The following is a 22128-nucleotide window of genomic DNA, read 5'->3' as shown; positions in this document are numbered from 1 at the left end:
TTGCAGCATGAGCTGCAGCAAGGGCTGGAGAAACTCATCTCCCTACTTTAAAATAAATGATGCTCTGTTTTGGGAGAGCATGCAGTGTCCCAGAAAGCTCATGTCTGGTCAGGATACTCCTGTAGTGTGTCCCAGACGATGTGACAGGTCCATTCTAGAGGATGTATATTTCCAGGGACCCTCTTTTTTTCATGGACTTACCCGCTCACACACATGAAAGGATATTTGCTGAAATGCCTTCTTAGCTTATGCCAAAAGTATTCTGTGTTTAAATACTGTTCCTCTAACAGAAGAGGTGCAGATTTGGCATGTGTGGATGATACATGTGAATTTGATCCTCCATAGTGACAGATATACACACAAATATTCTTTATTTATGTTGCTTTTTTGGTTTTATGTATTTTAAGGTGTTCTTGAAAGGTTTTTCCTGATGTTCAGCACAGTCCTTTCATAAACAGTCATATGGCTGCTGTATGAAAACATGACTGAGAAGTCCACCTGGGTTAAAAGAACAGGACTGTAGTCCCAGTCCTGTCACTAATGGGTGATGGGGTAACTCATGGGCAAGTCCCTTTAAAGTTGGTAGTAACCTTAACTTTTCTCTCTTTAAAATGGCTGTACTAATGTCTGTCTCACATATGTGTTATTAGTGGAAAGTCTTCAGAGAGCTTTACAGTTTGTATAGCAAGGTTTGCATAGAAACATGGGGTGTTTTAATGTATGCATTAGTTCCTAGAACTTTTTATCCCATTACATGTTTCTGTATGCCGCTTCTTGTGATTTTTTTTCCCACATTTATTCACTGAAGACTGTCTGTGAGCACTGCTAAAAATCAGAAGTCTCTCCCTTTCCTTCTCCTGAGTTTTTTTGCTTGTTGGCATTCATTGTGCAACAGTTTGAAAAAGCTCAAAGGTTGCTTGCACTTTTCACGCACACACACAAAATAATAATACTCCACTTTGTCAGTGCTTTCTCTGTGCTACAATACACTGCCTAGGAACATGAGATTTTTATCTTTGCTTTCTCAGACAGGTTGGTGAGTTTACCAGCTTCACATACAAACCAGTGTAAAGCTGGAGGTTACTACTGAAGTAATCATTGATGCAGGTTTGGGCACACCAGCACTTTCTTGGCTCAGCCGTGTAATTCAGTGGCTGCCCACACACAGCAGGCATATACAGAAAAAATCAGCTTATGCTTGACTTCAGCCTTAACACAAGTCTTCCCTCCTGAAACCAGGATTCTGACAAAGTGTTTTGTACTACTATGGTCTTCATAAACTCATGTAAGAAAGGAGTTCACAGGTACCGTTTGTGAAGATGCTGCACAGGCTTCCTTTGCCACCTCTTGGAACCTTCCAGGGTCTTGCTTCCTTGAGGTGTAGTACAGTAAAATCTGGTAGCAACATTCTGTGAACTTCAGCATCAGTAGAGCTTTGTTTTCAAAGAAATACTCATTTCCCTTTCATTAAAGGGTAACTAACATAGGAACCTAGTGATTATGAGATTCTCCATGAGTATCCTTTTTAGGTATAGACTAGCATTTTCATCATATATAAGCAGAGGAAATTTTTCTTCTTCACCTTCACCCCTAGAAATTATTAAAAAGGAGAAAAGTAAAAGTTACCAGACCATTAAAAAAAAAATGTGGATTAAAATCACTGCCAGTTGTAAACAAAGCACATGTGAAGTCTTTTCTCCAAATCAGATATTAATCTTTTGCTTGATATAGGGTAGTGGGTTTCATTCTTTCAACATTAAGAAAGGCAGGATGGTTACCAGTTACCTCTAAATAGAAAACTGGTGTTCAAACAGTGGTGAAATACACTGGACTGACAAAGAGCCAGAAGCTTCAGTCAGTCCATTGTGACCTTCATTTGAAACCAATTATACACACATACACACCCACCGCCCCCCCCCCCCAGTTATACATGGCTACGAAATTGCATGAAATTGGTTTCATATGGGCCTTTAGACTCACTAGTCTTGCACCCATATTGAGATAATAAGGATTTCTTTTTAGGAGCTGGATTTTAATACTTGAGGCATTCCTCCAAGTGCATTGCTGTAAGTATATTTCTTGGAGAAATTCATGTTTATGTAACTAGGCCTGTGCTAGACCTCCTCTTGGCAACAGAGGACAACCAAACACTCCCAGAGCATAAAGATGCTTTAGGCAAGACTGATTGATCAGTTCTGTAGAACAAGCTGTTCCTATCTCAGAAGGCCAGAGCGAGACTTCAGCTCTCTGCCTCTGCCTGCCTGGTATTTCTAATTGTTTAAAGAAAACACATTCATCTTTGAAACTAATGATGGCTGTCTGGCCCCAACCTTGGTATTCAGTTCTCATGGTAAGGCTCCCTCTGTAGCTGAAGCAAAATCATACTTTTGTTCACCACATCTTCTGGAAGACGGTTTTGTGCCCAGAGTTATGCACTGTGCAGACCCAACTCCCGTGCGCTGAATTTGTGTAGTCCCACACACCTCCAGTAAGTCGGTGGCTGCAAGCTGGACCGCTTCTTTCGGCACATATAGTTAAGTGTTTTTTTTGTTAAATGAGCCTATGACAGCTTTAGTGAGATTATTGGTGAAGGAGTAGTGACTTCTACAAATCTAAATGGGAGACAATGATTGTGGAGAGAAAATAACATTTACAAATTTGCCTTTTTTTAAATTGGACAGTGTCTTGCTTTGTTACAATAGCCCTGCTTAAAATATCTTATTTGATAAAGTGTTGCTCCTGTTTCAGTTGGTGGCAAGAGCCAGCAGAATCCACACATCTAATGGTTGCTGAGATTATGGGACAAGAGGTATAAGGCTAAAGCCACACCATCAGCATTTCAGTAGCACTTCTATGGCATTTGTTAATGATGTGGTCGCTCAGATTCCATGGACCTCACAGTCATTTGGGTATCTTCTAGTCACTTCTGTCACACATCAGTGAAAGTGAGAGACAAACGAAGCTCAACATGTAAATGAAAAAAGGATCAAAACTCTCATCTGCCTGTGGTGCAAAAATAAGCATTTTTCTCTGTTAACAGTCAGGGAATTTTGGAGTAGTAACACTAGAGATATCACATGTGACTCCGTGGGAAATTGCCAGCAGCTGTATGATATGGCTCTTCTTTGTCATCCTCAGCTTTCTGATGCAATAAAATCCTTCTCCTACAACTTCTAGGCTGGAATAGTCATGCTCACTTTGACTGACATATCTCCCAGGAGGCATGAGCCTTTTTTGGTTTGTTTTTTTTGTTTGTTTTTGCATTGGTTGGTTTTGCATCGAGAAGGATCACCTTGTTCCTTCAGATGTGTTAATAAACCTTTCTGCCTTTGACCAGTGGACTGCTGCAGCCCAAGTCAAACACAGCAGTAAATGCTGCAGCTCACAGAATGCCAGTGGTTGAATTTGAGATGGACTCTGTAGGTTGTCTCATACAAACCCCTGCTCAAGCAGGATAGCAGGCTGCCCAGGACCGTGATCCACAAAGAGTGCAGTGTGAACACAGAACTGCCTCATTCTCTACAAAGGTCCCCAGCCATAAGCCTCAGTCTCTGCATGAGGGAAATAGGATAGGTCAGTTATGATGAGTATTTTTGGACTCCAGATCCTTATTAAAAATTGTTGTATGAAAACTGCTGGTGTAATGCTTCCTGTTGTCTTACTGTTTCTCTCTAGATAGCCAGTGGCCTGCTGATCACTTTTGTGGCTTAACCAGAGTTGTGCACCGAATTCCAGGTTTAGACATTTCTATGGCTGTTACAGATATTCACAAATCATAAGTGGTTGCTGCTCCAGCATATGCCCTGTTTCACCCACACCACTGCAGTTTCAGGTTCCTGGTTAAAGATTTGTTTGCCTTTCACAAGGTACTTTTATTTTAGAGATACTGGCCCAAGAGCATTTCCAGCATTACTGTCTCTGCGTTCTGTTGGCTTTCCCAGGACACACTGTGGTGTAATAGCTTTTCTTTTCCTGCTGAAACAGGTGCTGTTATTTCATGACCAGAATTATGGAATTCATTATGAATACACCATTCCTGTAAACTACACAGCTGAAAACAGAAGTGAGCCAGAAAAGCCACAGGATTCCTTGTACATCTGGACACACAGTGGATGGGAAGGGTGCAGTGTGCAGTGTGGAGGAGGTAAGGCTGTTTGGAAGCTTGGGGGACTTGCTGTATGGTGTTTGCAGGCACCAGCTGTCAGAGAGGTACCTGCAGAAGGCAGTGTTGCCGAAGCATGATGGAAACTTGCCATGGGAATGGATGTTGCCATCATGAACTCAAAGGAGAGGTCATTCTCACCAGCTCTCCCAGCTATCACCCACAGCATTTTGGCCAGGACGCTGCTTTGTTGGCTCATTAAGGTGGGCAGGAACTGCACCTGGATCCGTGCTCCAGGATGGCTCAGGGCACTGCATGCAGCTCTGTATCTCAAGCCTCCATCACATTCTTGGAGCAGAGTTCTCATAGGTGTTCAGGCATGTTCACTGAGACACTTCCTTCCCTGGGGATGAAACAGGGGCACTGCTGCTGTGACAACTGCTGGAGATTGCATCAGAAGCCCTTTCATGTGGGGTGTACTTTCTGGGAGTACACTGCAAATCACACTTTGCAGATGGTCCCTGGGATATGCTGAGACACATTTGCTGAAACCCTGCGGGGAATTGATGCCTGTGAAACCAGAGACTGGTTTGTCAGCCACTGTCCATTGAAATTTTCAATACTGAAAGTAGATTTTTTTCCCTGAGGAAAATGGATCATTTCCATGCATTCTGGCCAGTCTTTCTTCACCAGCAGACCCAGTTATTTATCACATTATATAGCAGAAGGAGAGAGTGCTCATCTTCCCATTTGCAGGCTCACTGTGTACTGAAATCCTGGAGTTTTTTTTTCTGTAAGCAGAAATCACTTTAAAATGGACACTTAACTTTTACTCATGTATTAAACCAATAATTTCTCAGAACCATTAAACCCTTGCATGAATGAGCAGGGAATTTGTTTGTGGCTTTTTTCATTTGTGTTGCAAGCCTGCCACAGGTACCTGGCAACGTAACTCCTACCAGTAGTAACTTGGATGGCAATTGATCTCTTATGCTTTGGTTGTCAGATGCTTTTCCTACTTATCCAAGCTGGGGAGGCCCTTCTCAATTTTACATGTTTTTTTATTAACAGAATTTGAGTTATTTTTTATTATCTGCTGCAGATCATAAATAAACTCAACTTGGTGCAGACTCAGGGTGAAGAAGAAGATCTGAGAAACCAAAATAATTAGCACTAAGGCAAAGTCAGTGGTGCAGGGGTGGCATTCTCCTTGTCACATCATTGTCATAGCACCCTGTGATACAGCTTTCCTGGTGTTACACAGTGAAAGGCTGAACCCTGAGGGCCACACTGCTGCATCTCCTGATGCACAGACAGTTTATGTGAGAAGTGCTGACTCCTCCTGAGATAATGTGCTACTGGCAGGATTTTAAAATAGTGTATCTGAATGATCAGAAGATGAGAAATACATTATTTTGGTGGCTGAATTTCACCTCTTGTTGAAACACCAACAAGTGCAGTTTATCACTCTTGAACTCTGGTCATTCATTTTTGACCTGACTTGTCCTGAATCATAGAATCACAGAATGATAGGGGTTGGGATATCATCTAGTCCACCCTCCCTGACAGAGCAGGATCACCTAGGAAAGGAGCAAGAGGCAGCTGTCATGTCATTATGAGTCACCAAGGGATGCATGGTTGTGTGGTTTCAGTTTACAGAGCTGGTGCATCTGTCCTGCTGATTACAGGGCACAGCAAGGTGTGGAGGAGGAACCAGAAATGAAACCAAATTGTTGTCAAGATCATTTCCATATTAAACACTAAAAAGAGAAAGTCCACCATGTTGTTCCTGTGAAGCAGTCAATTTCACAATTACTGGGGAAATATTTGTAGCTTTTCTGAAAACAAATAAACAAAAAACCAACCAACCAAAACAAAATAAAAAAACACCAAAACACCACAACCCAGAACAGTGCAAAGGTAAGACAGAAGTGGAAAATAACATTTCTTGCAGAGCAGGTCTGTGGAGATTACATCTGTAGAGATAGGCAGGAGCTCCTATCTTTTGAGTTTTGGTTTTGTTCTTAGCCAGTGGCTTCTTTTTTCAGAGTTGGGTTTTATTTGCCTTGTAGGTGAACGGAAAACCATTGTGTCCTGTACTCGGATTATTAACAAGACCATGACATTGGTGAATGACAGTGACTGCCAACGAGTGAATCGCCCCGAGCCCCAGGTCAGGAAATGTAACACACACCCCTGCCAGTCACGGTAAGGAGTTACAAAATAAAACCTAATATCCTTTTCTTTCACAAATCACGCATTTCCAAACCCACCATCTGGTGAACATGGTGAAACTGTCTGAAAGTATTATGACACATTGTTAGCCATAGTAACCAGCTGTAATATTCATTTCCTTTTGTTCAGCAGCTCAGATTTTCATTACCTCAGAGTCCATTTAATTTGTGGCCAGTAAGGCCAGACTCCATGCAAGCTGCCTTCATGCATTGCTTGGAGATGGCTTTCTTTTCCCCTTGGCTGCCTCTTGCAGTGTAAAGTTAAACAAGAGTGTAATTACTGCATATCTAGCCTTTGGGTTTTTGTATCAGCACAGAGTAGAGGCTGATTAATTGTCAGTGATACAAAAAATCTTCTCAAACAACTCACAGCTACTCTAGGTGCCCTGCTGTACTGCATGCTTGATCTGTATTAGCATATTTCAGACTGGGATTATCTAGGTGAGGAGTATCTCTTCTTCATATGAGGTTTTACAGTGTCTAGCAACACCTTTGTAGTTTTGGAAACATAGGTGAATCTTGCTGAAGTTAAGAAACTGTGATGAAAAACATCTTAGATGCTTTCCTCAGTAAGGGTACTTTTCTGCATCAGTTGGATATAATTAGAGATCCAATAGTAATAAGTTCTAAAAATAATAAAAAGCTCTCTTTTTAATTTGGCAAGCACTTTTAGCTGAATTGATATTGATCTACATTGTATTAAAAAACACATTTCTGGCCAAAATGAGAAAACACAGGAAGGAAAATTAATTTGTTCTGTTTGTTAGCTGACAAAGAAAATCACTCTGCTCTGCAGTAATGCTGAGCATTGTGGAGTAGTGTAGACATTCCACTTTTGATAGTAATTAGAACATAAAATCAAGTTAGGATAAAGCTCAGCAATATCTAAAAAAGCACATTCAAAACAACCTGCTAGCTGTTGCATCTTGTATAGTCAGACAAGGCAGGGAAACGTTCCCACAAAGCTGATCCTGCTAGCAGAAACAATAGGAAGAATGAGAAACAGCACACTTCCTTCTAATTAGACCTGCAGTCTGATTAAAGTGCCCTGAAGCAGGGAAATCCAGTGTCAGGTAATCCATCAAAAAGGCCAGGCTCTTTCAGGTCTTGTTTTCTGTCTGCACCACCTGTTATTGCTGCTGAACAATATTGTGGCCATGCTGCTTTCGGTGATACTGGAAGGCACCACGACATACCCATGTGCTTCTAGATGTGTAAGGAGAGCCTAACCCCCCAACCACTTCAAGGAGATGTCATTTCTACAAGGAAGCTTCCTAAATTCAGTGATGCTGGTATTTCTGTCATGTCATTCTCTCAGAAAAACAGAAACAGGCAGCATCTGCTTGTGTTTCTGCCTTGGCATGAAATATTTCTTCTAGACCTTTTGTGATGCTATTGGGAGGAGACTGGAGTGAGCCCAGACAGGTATATGGGGGGGTTCCAGGTGGTAGGGATGAAGAAAAGCAATTTAGCTCTTGAAGAAATGGTCAGCTTCTGCCTCTACTGGCTGAGAGCCACAAAGGAAAGTCTTGGCTATAGGATCTGTTAGAGGCATGAGACACACAGTGCTCTTTTTCAGTAGGATCTCCATGGCCTCAAGCCCTTGGTGAAATCTCTTCTTTGTTGCACACTTTCACCATGACATTGCTGCTGCTCCTGGACAGTGACAGTGAGTTAAGTTAAATCAAATGAAACCTTCTGAGAAAGAAAGACTCTGTTCCTATTATCCAGGTGGTGTTCCTTTAGGAATTCAGGGCCAATCTTTAATGTCATTCCAAAGTATCTCTTCTTCTGCGTGGAGTTTCCTGGCAATTCGTATCCACAATTTAGCACAGTTCTCCCCAGGAGCAATTAGCACTGGCACAGTGACACTCATTGTTTCAGGGCAATGACAGCAAACACCAAATGTGCTTGGTACCCAGAAAGGCCACAAAATCCCTCCTGATGATCTGATAGGCCACAGTCCCTCACTCACTTCATGTAGACTACACTTTCACACTTAGCATGCTTTTAACTGGAAATATTTTCAGGAGCACATTCCCTGTGCCTCTGTAAAATTTGAATTTCCACTTGTGTTTGCCCACCCAGCTATTTGAAATGCATGCTTAGCATATTCTCTGACCAAGAACATCTTAAAGAACCCATTCTCTTTCACCATGGAAATACTTTTCTTATGAGCCCTGAACTTGTTAGAGGGTTTCAAGTAAAATTATTGTGGCATCTTGTTATGATAAGGTCCTTTCCCATTTCCACTCAGACCTAAGCCCTTACCTGAGGTCAGAAGAAAGAACAATGCTTTCCTTTCTGTAGCAGACCTGCTCTGGTTTGTGCCTTTTGAACTACATTTACACTTCTACTCAAAAATCTAAGAGAATCACCTTGCAGATGATTTCTCCCTAGGAAAGAGTCTTATGGCCAGCCCAGGACTGGGTCACAGGACAGTCAGTCTCTATTTCTCTTTCGGGTGTGCTTCAATTCACTATCCTACACTATCCCTTTGCTTCATCTCTCAGTCCATCCATATTCTGGATTGCAGACTCTTTGGGACAGAGTGACATCATGTTGTATAAATGGAGGAAGAGGAGGATGCTGTTGAGAGTGTAATAAAAATAAAAAAGCAATAACCCATAAAACCAAAAACCAATAACCCACATTATAAAGTGATCTGGAGGCAGGAAAAAAACAAACCAAACCAACCAACCAACCAAAAAACACCAAAAGTCCGGTATGATATTAATAACAGCATCTTCCTACCAGCACCATCCCAAACTGCTTTGCAAGTTACATATTCCTTTGAACTTCAGCCACCTCCTGGGAGAGCCAGATAACGTGTGGCAGGGAACAGTAGGTTCATGAGGCCAAGGAGAAGATTAGAGCTCTGCAACTGCAACCCAACATCTGAAAAAAACAAAGCAAGATTGAAAGAAGGATTGGATACACTGACATGTTTTAAAATTAAACATCACAGCAGAGAATTTTCTACAGGGTTTTGTTGAAACTAGCAAAAATAAAAGAATCTTTCATTCTTTATTATTGTTACTCTTTCACCCTTTAAAAAAATGCCTCTTTTTCTTCCTATTTTATTTTTTATGTTCCTTGACCCTCTTTTTCCATTAAATTCTTTACAGCTTCCTTTCCTGTCCCAACTGCACCCTATTAGCACCTCTTTATTCTAATCCTTTGCCTAGCCCTTTAGATATTTTTTACAAAACCCTGCTGTAACCAGATGGAATCTGGATTCTTGCATGCGGTGCGTATGGGTTGTTTCCAGCACACTGAGCACCAACCCAGATATGTAGGCAAACCCAGCACTCATGTTGGCACGAGGCTCAGAAATCACAGATCACATCAGCTGTTATTACTGAAAACACAGGTCGGCCAGTGGCCACACACTTCAACATGCATGGTTGGGTCTGTGAATATGAAACTGCTTCCCTCCGATGCAGGAAAAGAACCAAAAACACATGAAATTTCCCAACTGCTAGACTTGTAATGGCTTGTATGTAAAAGCTGTTAATTTTCCTCCTCTTTGCTGTAATAGATTTTAGTAGAGGTTGAGTTCTTTCAGGGGCCTGCTGAATATGTGGTGTTCCTACACAGATGCTTAACAGCAGGATAAAAGCCAGAAATCCCTGCATTCGTCTACAGAAAGCCACAGGAGACCTGAGTCCTTATTTTCACTGTTAAGCACTTGAAAGTATCTCCTGACCCCAAATGCTAGCTTTCTGCTACTACCAAGCATGTTGTAGATTCTCTCCCATAAACTGGTTTTGCTACACAGCCTCCTTCCCTCACTGGCAGGCTCTCCTGTGACCTTGCTATTCATGTGGGTCAGGATCTTTTATTTCCAGCTTTAATTGTTCGTGATCATTTTTCAGTCATTTGTTTTTGCATCAGCTCTGTTCCTTTGCTTATACAGTGCTTTCCCTCCCTGGCTCCTACCTTGGGCTACGTGCCATATAGTACAGCAAACCAGTGTGTCTGAACCAGTGTATCTCCTCTTTCTGTCATTTTGATGGGCTAAACCATTAGTTTTCTTAACTTCTTACTGGATCAGATACTGTGCATCAATTCTTCATTCCCTTGGTCACCTTCTGTACTTTATATTATTTACAATTAAGTGCATAGGTGGCCAGAATTGCATAGAGAATCCCAGTCTCTGTCCAGTCTAACTCTTGCCCAGTAGCGTTTGTGCTCTTCTGTCTTCTTTGGCAGTAACTCTTCTGAGAGTTAACCCGGCGGGGCTGAGCGTGCGACGCCATTTTGGCTGGTGAGCTGATCGGGATCGACACCGGGTCCGCTGTGCCTGCTTTGGGTTCTCTCTCTTTTCGTTTCTTTTCGGGGTTTGCGGGGCGGAAGGACCCTGGCAGAGAGCGACAACCAGCGGTCGTCCTCTCGCGTGCCTGCTCGGGATTGTGACGTCAGCCGCGGGAATTTTTAAAACCCGGCGGGGCTGAGCGCGCGACGCCATTTTGGCTGGTGAGCTATAGGCTTCTTGCCTGCTTGCATGTGCCAGGTCAGCTGACAGGATACAGGGGAAAAACAAACAAACAAACAAAAAAAACTCTCAATAAAATCTCCGATCTCAAGATCTCTTGCCAGCAGGTACCTACCATGGTAACAACTTGGACAAAGGGTGTTAAACATGCAGTAGGTTCCCAGACTGAGTCTCTCTACAAGCATGCTGGTGTTCAGGCTTCTAGCTGCAGTGAGTGTTTGAGCCTGGCACTTGGTGCGGAGGGTGAAGGAGACACCTGTGTCAGGTGTGACCAGGTGAATTGTCTCTTAAATTTAGTAGCTGAGCTGAAGGATGAAGTGGCTGAGCTGAAAGCGGAGGTAGCAAGGCTCAGGACCATACGAGAATGTGAAAGGGAGTTGGATATGTGGGAACAGGCTTTGAAACCCCCTCCAGTAGAGGGGAGCAGTGGAGGATGGATACAGGTCCCTGTCAGGGGAAGCAAAGGGAATGTACCCCGACCCTCTTCCCCTCCCCCGCTGCCCTTGAGCAATAACTATGAGACTCTGCAGTCTGAGGGCAATGTGGATGAGAGTATTGTAGAGGAACCAATCAAGGAGATGCCAAAGACGAAGCAGCCCCCCCCCAACCTTAAGGACCAGTGCTACAAAGAAAAAGAGAAAGGCTATAGTTATTGGAGACTCTCTCTTGAGGGGAACAGAGGGACCCATATGTTGTCCCGACCCATCCCATAGGGAGGTGTGCTGCCTACCTGGGGCCCGGGTAAGGGACATCACCCAAAGGTTACCTAAACTAATCCAGCCCTCTGACTATTACGCATTGCTGGTAATCCAGGCTGGAAGTGAAGAAATTGAAAAGAGCAGCACCAGGAAGATTAAAAAGGAATTTAAGGCCCTTGGGAAATCGATTGACGGGGCAGGAGCTCAAGTGGTGTTCTGCTCAGTTCCCTCAGCAGCAGTGGTGTACACTGAGAGGAACAGGAAAACCCACACCATCAACAGCTGGCTTAGGAGATGGTGCCAGCAGCGTAATTTTAGCTTCTTTCATCATGGGGCAACTCTTACTGCACCCGACCTGCTGGACCAAGTTGGGTTGAATTTATCTAGAAAGGGTAAGAGGGTGCTGGCACTGGGGTTGGCACGACTCATTGGGAGGGCTTTAAACTAGGTCTGAACGGGGTGGGTGTGGAAACCAGTCTCCCTGGAGAGGAGGGAGGACCACACAAACTGGTGAAATCAGCAGCCCAGCTGAAGTGCATGTACACCAATGCACGCAGTATGGGCAACAAACAAGAGGAACTGGAACTCTTGGTTCACCAGGAGAACTATGATGTAGTTGCCATCACAGAAACATGGTGGGACGATTCTCACAATTGGAGTACCGCACTGGGGGTTATAAGCTCTTTAGGAGAGACAGGCAAGGGAGAAGAGGAGGAGGGGTGGCCCTGTATATTAGGGAATCCTTTGATGCCTCAGAACTTGAGGTTGCAGAAGAAAGGGTTGAATGCTTGTGGGTTAAAATCAGAGGGAGGCCGCACAAAACTGACATCCTGGTTGGAGTCTGTTATAGACCACCCAACCAGGACGAGGAGGCCGATGAGATATTCTATAAGCAGCTGGAAGCTGTCTCAAGATCATCAGACCTTGTCCTTGTGGGGGACTTTAACCTACCAGACATCTGCTGGGAACTTAATTCAGCAGAGAGGAGACAGTCCAGAAGGTTCCTAGAGTGCATGGATGACAACTTCCTGATGCAGCTCTTAGGTGAACCTACCAGGGATAAGGCTCTGCTTGATCTGCTGTTCTCAAACAGAGAAGGGCTGGTGGGAGATGTGATGGTTGGAGGCTGTCTAGGGTGCAGTGACCATGAGATAGTGGAGTTTTCAATATGCAGGGAAATAGGGAGGAGCAGTAACAGAATCCTCACTTTGGACTTTCGGAGGGCAAACTTCAGGTTGTTCAGGCAACTTATTCGGAAAGTTCCCTGGGTAACAGCCCTTAAGAAGAAAGGGGTCCAGGATGGTTGGACCTACTTCAAACAGGAGTTCCTAAAGGCACAGGAACTGGCAGTTCCCACATGCCGTAAGACGAGCCGGCGGGGAAGACAACCGGCCTGGATGAGCAAGCAGCTCCTGAAGGATTTAAGGGAAAAAAAGAGGGTTTATCACCTTTGGAGAGGGGGGAGACAACTAGTGATATGTTTAAGGATATTGCTAGATCATGTAGAAGAAAAATTAGAGAGGCAAAAGCACAGTTAGAAATTAAACTGGCCGCTTCCGTGAAGGACAACAAAAAGCATTTTTATAAATATATTAATGCTAAAAAGAGGGGCAAGAGGAGCCTCCACTCTTTATTGGACGTGGAGGGTAACATTGTGACTAAGGATGAGGAGAAGGCTGAGATTCTAACTACCTTCTTTGCCTCCATTTTCAACAGTAAGGCAGGAGGACTTCAGGATAACTGGCCTCCTGAGCTGGTTGATGGGGTCAAGGAACAGTGTTGTACTCCTGAAATCCATGTGGAATTAGTTCGAGACTTGTTGAGTCACTTGGATATTCACAAGTCCATGGGACCTGATGGGATTCATCCTAGGGTGCTGAAAGAGCTGGCAGATGAGCTGGCCAAGCCTCTGTCCATCATTTTCCACCAGTCCTGGCTCACTGGAGAGGTCCCAGAAGACTGGAAACTGGCCAATGTGACACCCATCCACAAGAAGGGACGGACAGAAGAACCTGGGAACTACAGGCCTGTCAGCCTGACCTCAGTGCCAGGGAAAATCATGGAGCTGATTGTCTTGGGGGCAATCACTGCGCACCTGAAGGATGGCCAAGGAATCAGGCCCAGCCAACATGGATTTAGGAAGGGCAGGTCCTGCCTCACCAACCTGATCTCCTTCTATGATCAGGTGACCAGCCTGGTGGACGTGGGAAAGGCTGTGGATGTAGTCTACCTGGACTTCAGCAAGGCCTTTGACACTGTCCCCCACAGCAAACTCCTGGCCAAGCTGTCAGCCTATGGCTTGGACAGCAGCACTCTGCATTGGGTTAGGAACTGGCAGGAGGGCCGAGCCCAGAGAGTGGTGGTGAATGGTGCCACATCCAGCTGGCAGCCTGTCACTAGTGGTGTCCCTCAGGGATCAGTGCTGGGCCCCATCCTGTTCAATATCTTTATTGATGATCTGGATGAGGGGATTGAGTCCATCATCAGTAAATTTGCAGATGACACCAAGCTGGGAGCAGGTGTTGATCTATTAGAAGGTAGAAGGGCTCTGCAGAGGGACCTTGACCATCTAGACAGATGGGCAGAGTCCAACAGGATGGCATTCAACAAGTCCAAGTGCCGGGTGCTCCACTTTGGCCACAACAACCCCATGCAGAGCTACAGGCTGGGGTCAGAGTGGCTGGAGAGCAGCCAGGCAGAAAGGGACCTGGGGGTACTGGTTGACAGCAGCTGAACATGAGCCAGCAGTGTGCCCAGGTGGCCAAGAGAGCCAATGGCATCCTGGCCTGCATCAGGAATAGTGTGGCCAGCAGGAGCAGGGAGGTCATTGTACCCCTGTACACAGCACTGGTTAGGCCACACCTTGAGTACTGTGTCCAGTTCTGGGCCCCTCAGTTTAGGAAAGATGTTGAATTGCTGGAGCATGTCCAGAGAAGGGCAACGAGGCTGGGGAGAGGCCTTGAGCACAAGCCCTATGAGGAGAGGCTGAGGGAGCTGGGACTGTTTAGCCTGGAGAAGAGGAGGCTCAGGGGTGACCTCATTGCTGTCTACAACTACCTGAAGGGAGGTTGTAGCCAGGAGGGGGTTGGTCTCTTCTCCCAGGCAACCAGCACCAGAACAAGAGGACACAGTCTCAAGCTGCGCCAGGGGAGGTTTAGGCTGGAGGTGAGGAGAAAGTTCTTCACAGAGAGAGTGGTTGGCCATTGGAATGGGCTGCCCATGGAGGTGGTGGAGTCACCATCCCTGGAGGTGTTCAAGAGGGGACTGGACGTGGCACTTGGTGCCATGGTTTAGATAGTCATGAGGTTTAGGGTGACAGGTTGGACTCGATGATCTTTGAGGTCTCTTCCAGCCTTCTTGATTCTATGATTCTATGATTCTATGATTCTTTTTTCTTGGTTGCATCATTTTTGTGGGTTACAGTCATTCTAGACGTTTTCCTCCTCATTTGTTTCAACACAGGAATCCTACTTCAACACAGAAATGCTTGTTATTAGTCCCTAAGCACACAACCTTGCCCCGTATGCTATTAATTTTCCTCCTGTCTCTGTTATTGTCATACTCAAGGTCATTCAGTTCTTCCTATATGACATCCTAATCCTCTGGTGTATTGACAGTGCTTCTAGATTTTGTACTGTCAGCATTTCCCCTGATTTTTCTTGCTTTTGTGCCAAGGTAATTAATGAACACACTAAATTAGATCAAATGCAAGATAGATATTTCAGGAAGTTCATTGATAACCAATCTAAATTCCTTTCATACCTGGTACTCCTCTACAGCACTGCACCAGGGCCATCTCTCAGCTATCCCATGAATTACACCTTGATATCCATGTTTCCCAGCATATCACCAGTTTCTCCAACTTACATAAGCATTTCTAGTGCAGCAGTTTTCCATTTATTTTGTGAGGTGAATCTTGCAAAGAGTAGAATTGAGGGTTGAGGGGAGCAATATGATTGAAAACACCCTGAGAATGTTAGCAAATTGCTTGCAGGGCTGTATGGAAATGATACAAAACTGGAGGGACATATTGGAAGTGCCTCTTAACCCAAGGGAGACTGAGCTAGACATTTAGTAGGTCCAAATGGGTATGTTCTTTCATTAATGCAGTCAGACTCTTTTGCACCCTGTACAAATGTTTACCATCTATGAGGTTCAATGGGAATGAGTTTAAAACTTTATCTGTGCTTTGTGCTAAGGAACATCTCCTTTGGTGTGTTCTGGATTTGGCTGCATTAAAAAAAAAAAAAAAAAAAAAAAAAGGAGCAGCCTTGGGAAGAGTTTCAAATCATTTTAGCCTGGAAATCTGGCATAAATAGTAATGTTAGCACCCTCTGATCCAAGGAGGCACCACGTAAGAGCTCATTTTGAAGTACTTCCCAAAAATGGAGTTGGGATCTCTAGAATCAGTTTGAGCTTAATGAATTTGCCAGGGCCGTGCTGGACACCGTGCGAGGCGCTGTGGCTGAAGGCGCGGAGCGAGAGGGCAATGCTGCGCCCTGGCGGCTGCTCTTCAGGGAAACCAACCTGCTCTGCCTAGCCTGGGCAGCTGCCGCGCGGACTCGACGAGTCTGGCAGTAGCAGAAGCCAGATGCTGCAGACCGGAAAGCCTAAGACGCCTTTGTGCTCAGGAGGGTAGCTGATGCCCTCTGTAGGCACGTCTGATTGTCACCATCCTCTAGAAGGAGACAAAATCCCCTGCATTCCAGGTGGCAGGCAGTTCATCAAGTGCAGTAATCAGTAGTTAATTAGGTACTGAAAGACAAGATATTTTCAAGCAAATCCAGCAACTCAACTCAGTGAAGTAATTCTGGAAAGAGAAGTAAGAGAAGGCTGGGAGCAGACAGAGAAGAGAGTGATAAGAGGTTAGTGGCTACTGCCACTTGCATTTACATCAAGTAATTCAAGATAACGTGCTAGAACACAGTTAATTTGGTATTCTTTTTCACATGGAGTCATGAGACAGGTTTCTTAACCTCAGTGTAAACACTCAGGCTGGCTTACATCACAGTGTTCCCCATATTTGACTCAACCCTATGGTTGAACATTGCCTTGTTTTAAAATTTTAAATGAACTGTGCTTCTTTGGTTTGAGGCCCTTCAGGCCAAGTGTGGTCTTTACCCACAAAGAAGGATTAGCAGGATAATCTAGCAAAATACTGAATTGTGAAATTCATTCCTGCTGCTGCTCTTGCATCCTGCAGTGGGAGCTGAGGAAATGACACAGCCCTCCTTGAAAGGCAGGGAATGGAGCTAGACACCAGTTTCCCCATCAGAGATACACCAGCCATAGATCAGCACAGGGATAACTCACTGCAAAATGACTCCATGAGTGCTGATATGCTGTGTCTTGGTGTAGTGAGGCAGCTGCCAGCAAGAAGAGCACCTAGTCACAGCAACACCACACTGTGTCCTCCAAAACAGAGTCATCTGCTCACTTTGGGGAAGGGAGGAGGGACGATCAGAGTCTTTCATTTGGAAAGGAACTTCCCAAGGTGCATGTAAATTCTAAAACATTGTCCCATGACTGATCTTATAATTGGTGGGAAATCTAAAGAAAAAAAAAGTAAAGCTGTCAAAATTATAATTGCTAAAGGGAAAAAAAAAGCAAGCCATGTGAATGCAAGTTGGCAAGTCTGTTAGCAGAATGACTACTATACTGGAAAATTACTGAGCACTGTTTATAAAGGCAATCAGACAGGAATGTTAGTCTTGGAGTCCCACTTTCAACATCAGCAGCTGTATTATTCTACTAGATTCCTCGTACTTTCTACCCAAAAAAAAAAAAAAAAACTTCTAGTGACTGGTTATGGGACAACCTGTTCCCAAAAGTAAGATTCACCTGATTATTTTGACCCCAGTATACCAGAGCTGTGGTGGAGAGTTTCAGAATTGTTCAGTGGCAGAGTGTGTGTATTTCATGGAAATCAGGAGTCCAGTTGTAAACAGTATTTTCTTGCTTTTACATATTCAAGCCTGAACTTAGTGTGATAGCTCTAAGTAAAACAAATTACTGTCAGTTCAACATGACTGATTCTCGGAATTCTTTTTCCAGTTCTCCTTCCTAAAATTATTCAATGTGAAATCCTGGCCCCACTGCAAGCTGGTTGAGTTTTGTCTAACAGCAGTAGAGCCACAGTTTCATCCAGGGACTGCAGGAAACTACGAGTGACTTTGTCATGATTTTCCATCACAAACTGTTACTAAAGGCAGCCAGGATAACTCCAGAAAGTGAGTGTACAGGTGTACATTAGGGCAACATTGATATAAGCTAAACAAAAAGGAGTGCAATGAAATCTGTTAGAAATAGAACCTCCAGATGACAGTGACAGCTTCTTGCCCCAGGTGCTTTTTCAGACTAGCTAGGTCTTGGTTAGTAGCAAATTTTCTCTGATACTTTATTCAGCAGTCATACAAACTCCTAACTAGTTGTGGTTAAGAGCCTGTTCTAAATGAACAGATTTAATAAAAACAGAATGATGTGTTATGCAAATGTGTCTTGGGTCACATATAAGCTATGGTTGTGAAAGGATGGAAATTAATGTCACTGTAGCATTGGGGAGGGGACAAAAGTGACTGCATGTGCAAATATGTTGAGTTAGTGGAACAACCATCTTCCAGGCTTTGGTCTTCTGCAGGGCTTGAGACAGAACTAACCAGGTGAAATTGAATGGGCTGCAATATTTACCCTAAAACATGCAATGACTTTATTTTATAGGAGACTACAAATCTCCAAAAAGTGGCCTCATGTAATTCGATTTCATCCTTCATCCCATCCCATTTAATCTTCATAGCATTTAATCCCAAATCCTTAGATGCAAGTCTTCATTTGCAGACATTCCTCTCCCATGGGTTTATGTTCATAGTGCTGTGGACAACTTTCCCTAGAAAATGTGGGAGTCTTGGGCAAGTAAGTAGAGGGTATAATTCAGGGTGAATGACTAATCCAGACCACAGAAAGATCAAATGATGAACTGAACCTCCAGAAGATATTTCAAGTTTGCTCCAGGGGCCTGCCAGATGAGTGTTGCCAAAGCAGATTAGAAGAACTCCCAATTCCTCAGCAGAGATACTGAGAGGTCAGAGGTTGGAGAAGACTCAGAAGACAAAGATTTAAAACAGCCCTCTCAGACTGCATGCCCTACCCATCCCAGCTTTTTGATGCTATAGAAAAACACACCCTTCTGGGCATTTTTAGCTAGAAAGGCAGTCACTGAGTGGGTTAGAAAATCTGTTCTTAAAAGCTCATCACCTTCTTCCTAAATCTAACCACCAGCAGAGATCATAGAGGTCATCTAGCCATTGAATCTTCTGTAGGGGTAGGATTACAAAAAATAATATCATGGATAAAGCCCTCCCTGTGGTTGTGAGGAAGATGAGTGTGTTTGTCACATAAATCAGCACTTGCTGGAAAAATGAGAGGCTCTCCAGGGATTGCAGCTAGAGCACTCACATGGTCCAGCTGAATACAGGCTATAACCTAGGAGGAGAAGAGGCAAACTGAAAAGATCTGTGGTGTCAAGCAATCCCTAATATCAGCTTTACAGCCTTAAAATAGAACTGGAAGCTAATCCTGTGTATGATAGGCACAAGGCTTTGCATACAGCAGTTAATTGGCTTAGTTAGTAATACAAACCTAGCCTAGTCGTTTGAGTTAGAAGACTGGCATTATTTTTTTTGTTGTTATAAGAAAAATGCTTACATTTTTTTAAAAAATGGAAAGTAACTCTCATTCTTAAACCTATCCAAATGTGTTCAGAAGGTATAACGGCAGTGTAGAGAGGAAAATGTCTGGAGTATAATTTAAAAGTAACCATAATGTGATGCTATTTGTACATTGCCCTTCCCTGCATTTTCCTTGCAAATAGTCATTATGCTAATGTCTTGCTGCACATTCCTTTACCAAATATGAAACTGGCAAGAATTCTCATATTTAATCACTTTACTCATAAATCCCTTGTCTTTCCACTTTGGTTGTGAACAGTGTTGCTGAAACACAGCTGCGGTGATTCTGTCTTACAACCACTAATATAATATTTTCAGCTGCCTGTGATGAGGGGTTTATGAGAACCACGGGGGAAGATGAGGGCACTGCAGCCAGTACTGCACGTAGGAGCCCCATTGACTTGTTTGCCAGATCATTTTTACAAGCTGCTGAACCAGGCAGAGATTTCACTGAGAAGGTGAAATGTTGTGGTTGAAGTGAGCATCCCCTTGATCCCTTTGAAAATAGCCTACTTTACCTCATGGTATTATTATTATTATCCAAACAGTTAATCTGTCACTTGTCTCTAGGATATGAAACTAAACCACTTTAAAACTGCCTTTAATTTCTAAGTATTTTGATCCCATGTTAGCAGCAGTGGTCACAACTAGGATGGAGTGAGCTGTGAGATTTCAGAGATCACTTGCAGTGGTGCCCTGCCTTATTTGTAACCACTGGGATTTGATCAGGGATGGATGTGGTGGATCAGTGGCTGAACCCAGCCATACAGATGCCACTGACATAAAAGCTGGGGATTGCATTTTCACCATGGGCACAGCTTTGTGTTGATTCCCTGGCTTTTGGCTCATGCCCTGTCCAAACATTCTTCTCATGATGATGATAAGACTTGTTTTTTCTGTGCCAGTTTTCCAGTTGCACTCTGTAATTTCTGTGCTAGAGTGGTACTAACGAGAGACCACTAACAGGGTAGAAATGAGGTGATTTTTCCCCTTCACAAGAGCAACAACAACAAAAAATTTTAAAAGGAATTTTCCATCCTGAAAGTCATAACCTTACTTCTTCAGGCAACTTGGAAATAGCTGTCATGTCGTGTGCTGCCCATCTTAAATGCAAGCTCACAGATAACCTCTGCCAAGAATGTATTTTTATCTTTTTCTTCTACTTTCAGTCCCTTTCCCTTCTTTTGCCAGTAACCGTAGATCACATTGAGAGTACAGCGCTGAAGTGAGTATTAGTTCAGTGGAGCCTTCGCAGAAACCATTCCCAACCCTGTGACTCACATTCAGCTCATTAAGCAAAGTCACTCTTTCCCCCTCTATGCCCTTGTTGAGCGGCTCCTTCACCCACATAGATAACTTCTTCCACATCTCTTTCTGACAGAGCAGAGCCCAGCTGATATCATGGGAGCCTGGCTATTGATTTTCATGAACACTGGTATCTGCACTTCAAGGCTATTTTTTGTCAGGCTTTCAGCCATAGTATTTGCTTACCCAGATGGCATTTTGCCATTCTGTAAGGAAAATACCAAGTGCTTGGCCACAGAGATGCACCAAAACTACTGTCTAGAGAAACACACTTGGTGTCTTGCCAGCTGCTTCAGCCAACATAAATTCACAGATGTATCAACTGCCTTAATGCACAGAAACACTTGAGCGGGGCCGCGGTCCACAAAGACAGGTGGCCAGCCTGCCCCATGCCATCCCACTCACATCAACTGTCTTCTGCCTTCACTGTCAACACAGTCATCAGTGCTGTCACACCAGGTCACCAGTCATAGCATTTGGCAAATTGATTCAGGATAATTGCACCAAAGGAAGATGTTTCCACAAATTGTGCTGAACTGATTTTCCCTGCTTAGGAATGTTTGATTCTTTTAGGAGATGTTGTGAAGCGACTTAAAAGCAGTGTGGTTAATAATTTGGCACATGTAGTGCTCTACCTGGACTGTGAGAGCCTTCAGCAAAATGAAATGGTATTTCTGAGTAGACTTGGGTTTGAGAAGTCTTATTTGAGCCGCTTGTCATAACAGACAACCCAGGACTGGGTGACAAGTAAAAGATTAATGGTATAAGGATACTAATCTAAATAACAGTCCTAAATAACAGGCTGGAGGGTCAATTGCCTGGTGAGAAAGGCACAACAGCCTTCTGGGGCACAGTGCCTACACACTTCTTGTCCACTCTTTTCACTTCATCCAGGAATGCTGTAATTACAGAGAGTACGTCCCTCACTGACAGCTTGCAGAAAGTGTAAAGATAGATGCTGCTTGTCTTTAGGGAACTAATCGTTCCTCCCTATATACCTCCTAATCCAGATTCTTAGGCATTCTATTCACTGCCTTGTAGCCCATCTCTGACCACAGCAATGCTTCCAGCACTTGGTGGAGTCAGTGGGAGCCTTTCAGTTGGCCTTGCACTGAGCTGGAAGGGAGCAGAGTGAGGTAGCTTCATTTCCCTTGCACACCTCCAGACAGACACTACTCACAGCAGCAGCATACTCCTCACTTTGGAGGAGCCTGAACATCTCACAAGGTTCTGCTGGCTGTTTCCCAGACATAACAAAGCAAACAACAACAAAAAAAGTCATGTATTTGATTCCAGCAGGCTTTGATCAAAGAGGAAGGAAGGAAATGGCAGCTGCAATGTGCTTACAAAGCAAATTAATCCTGAAGGCTCAGAGAAAGGATGGATATAGGGAGATACTTCCACCCTCATCCAGCCTGGGTTAGGGCACATCCTTGTGAGATAGAGCAGCTTTCAAATGACATTGTAGGATCCTTTCTGTAGGGAAAATGTTGCCTTTTTAAATACTCCTTTAGCCTTGGCAGTTAAATGGAGTTCCCGTTTTCTAAGATGGCCAGTTGTTCTCCTT

At 43.9% G+C, this 22128-nt stretch overlaps 1 protein-coding gene across 1 annotated transcript in view; it reads left to right on the top strand.

Moving 5' to 3' along the window:
* Nucleotides 1–22128, top strand: part of ADAMTS17 (ADAM metallopeptidase with thrombospondin type 1 motif 17) — a 180768-nt gene that overhangs the window by 134415 nt on the left and 24225 nt on the right. The window contains exons 19-20 of the mRNA XM_054388055.1: nt 3985–4144; nt 6175–6310. Of these exons, the coding sequence (XP_054244030.1) occupies nt 3985–4144; nt 6175–6310 (296 nt within the window). The remainder of the gene's footprint in view (nt 1–3984; nt 4145–6174; nt 6311–22128) is intronic.

The sequence above is a fragment of the Indicator indicator genome, chromosome 16, assembly GCF_027791375.1.
Source record: "Indicator indicator isolate 239-I01 chromosome 16, UM_Iind_1.1, whole genome shotgun sequence".
NCBI classification, from domain to species: Eukaryota; Metazoa; Chordata; class Aves; order Piciformes; family Indicatoridae; genus Indicator; species Indicator indicator.
The sequence above is the reverse complement of the archived record's forward strand: the minus strand, read 5'-3'. Positions and strand labels throughout refer to the sequence as shown.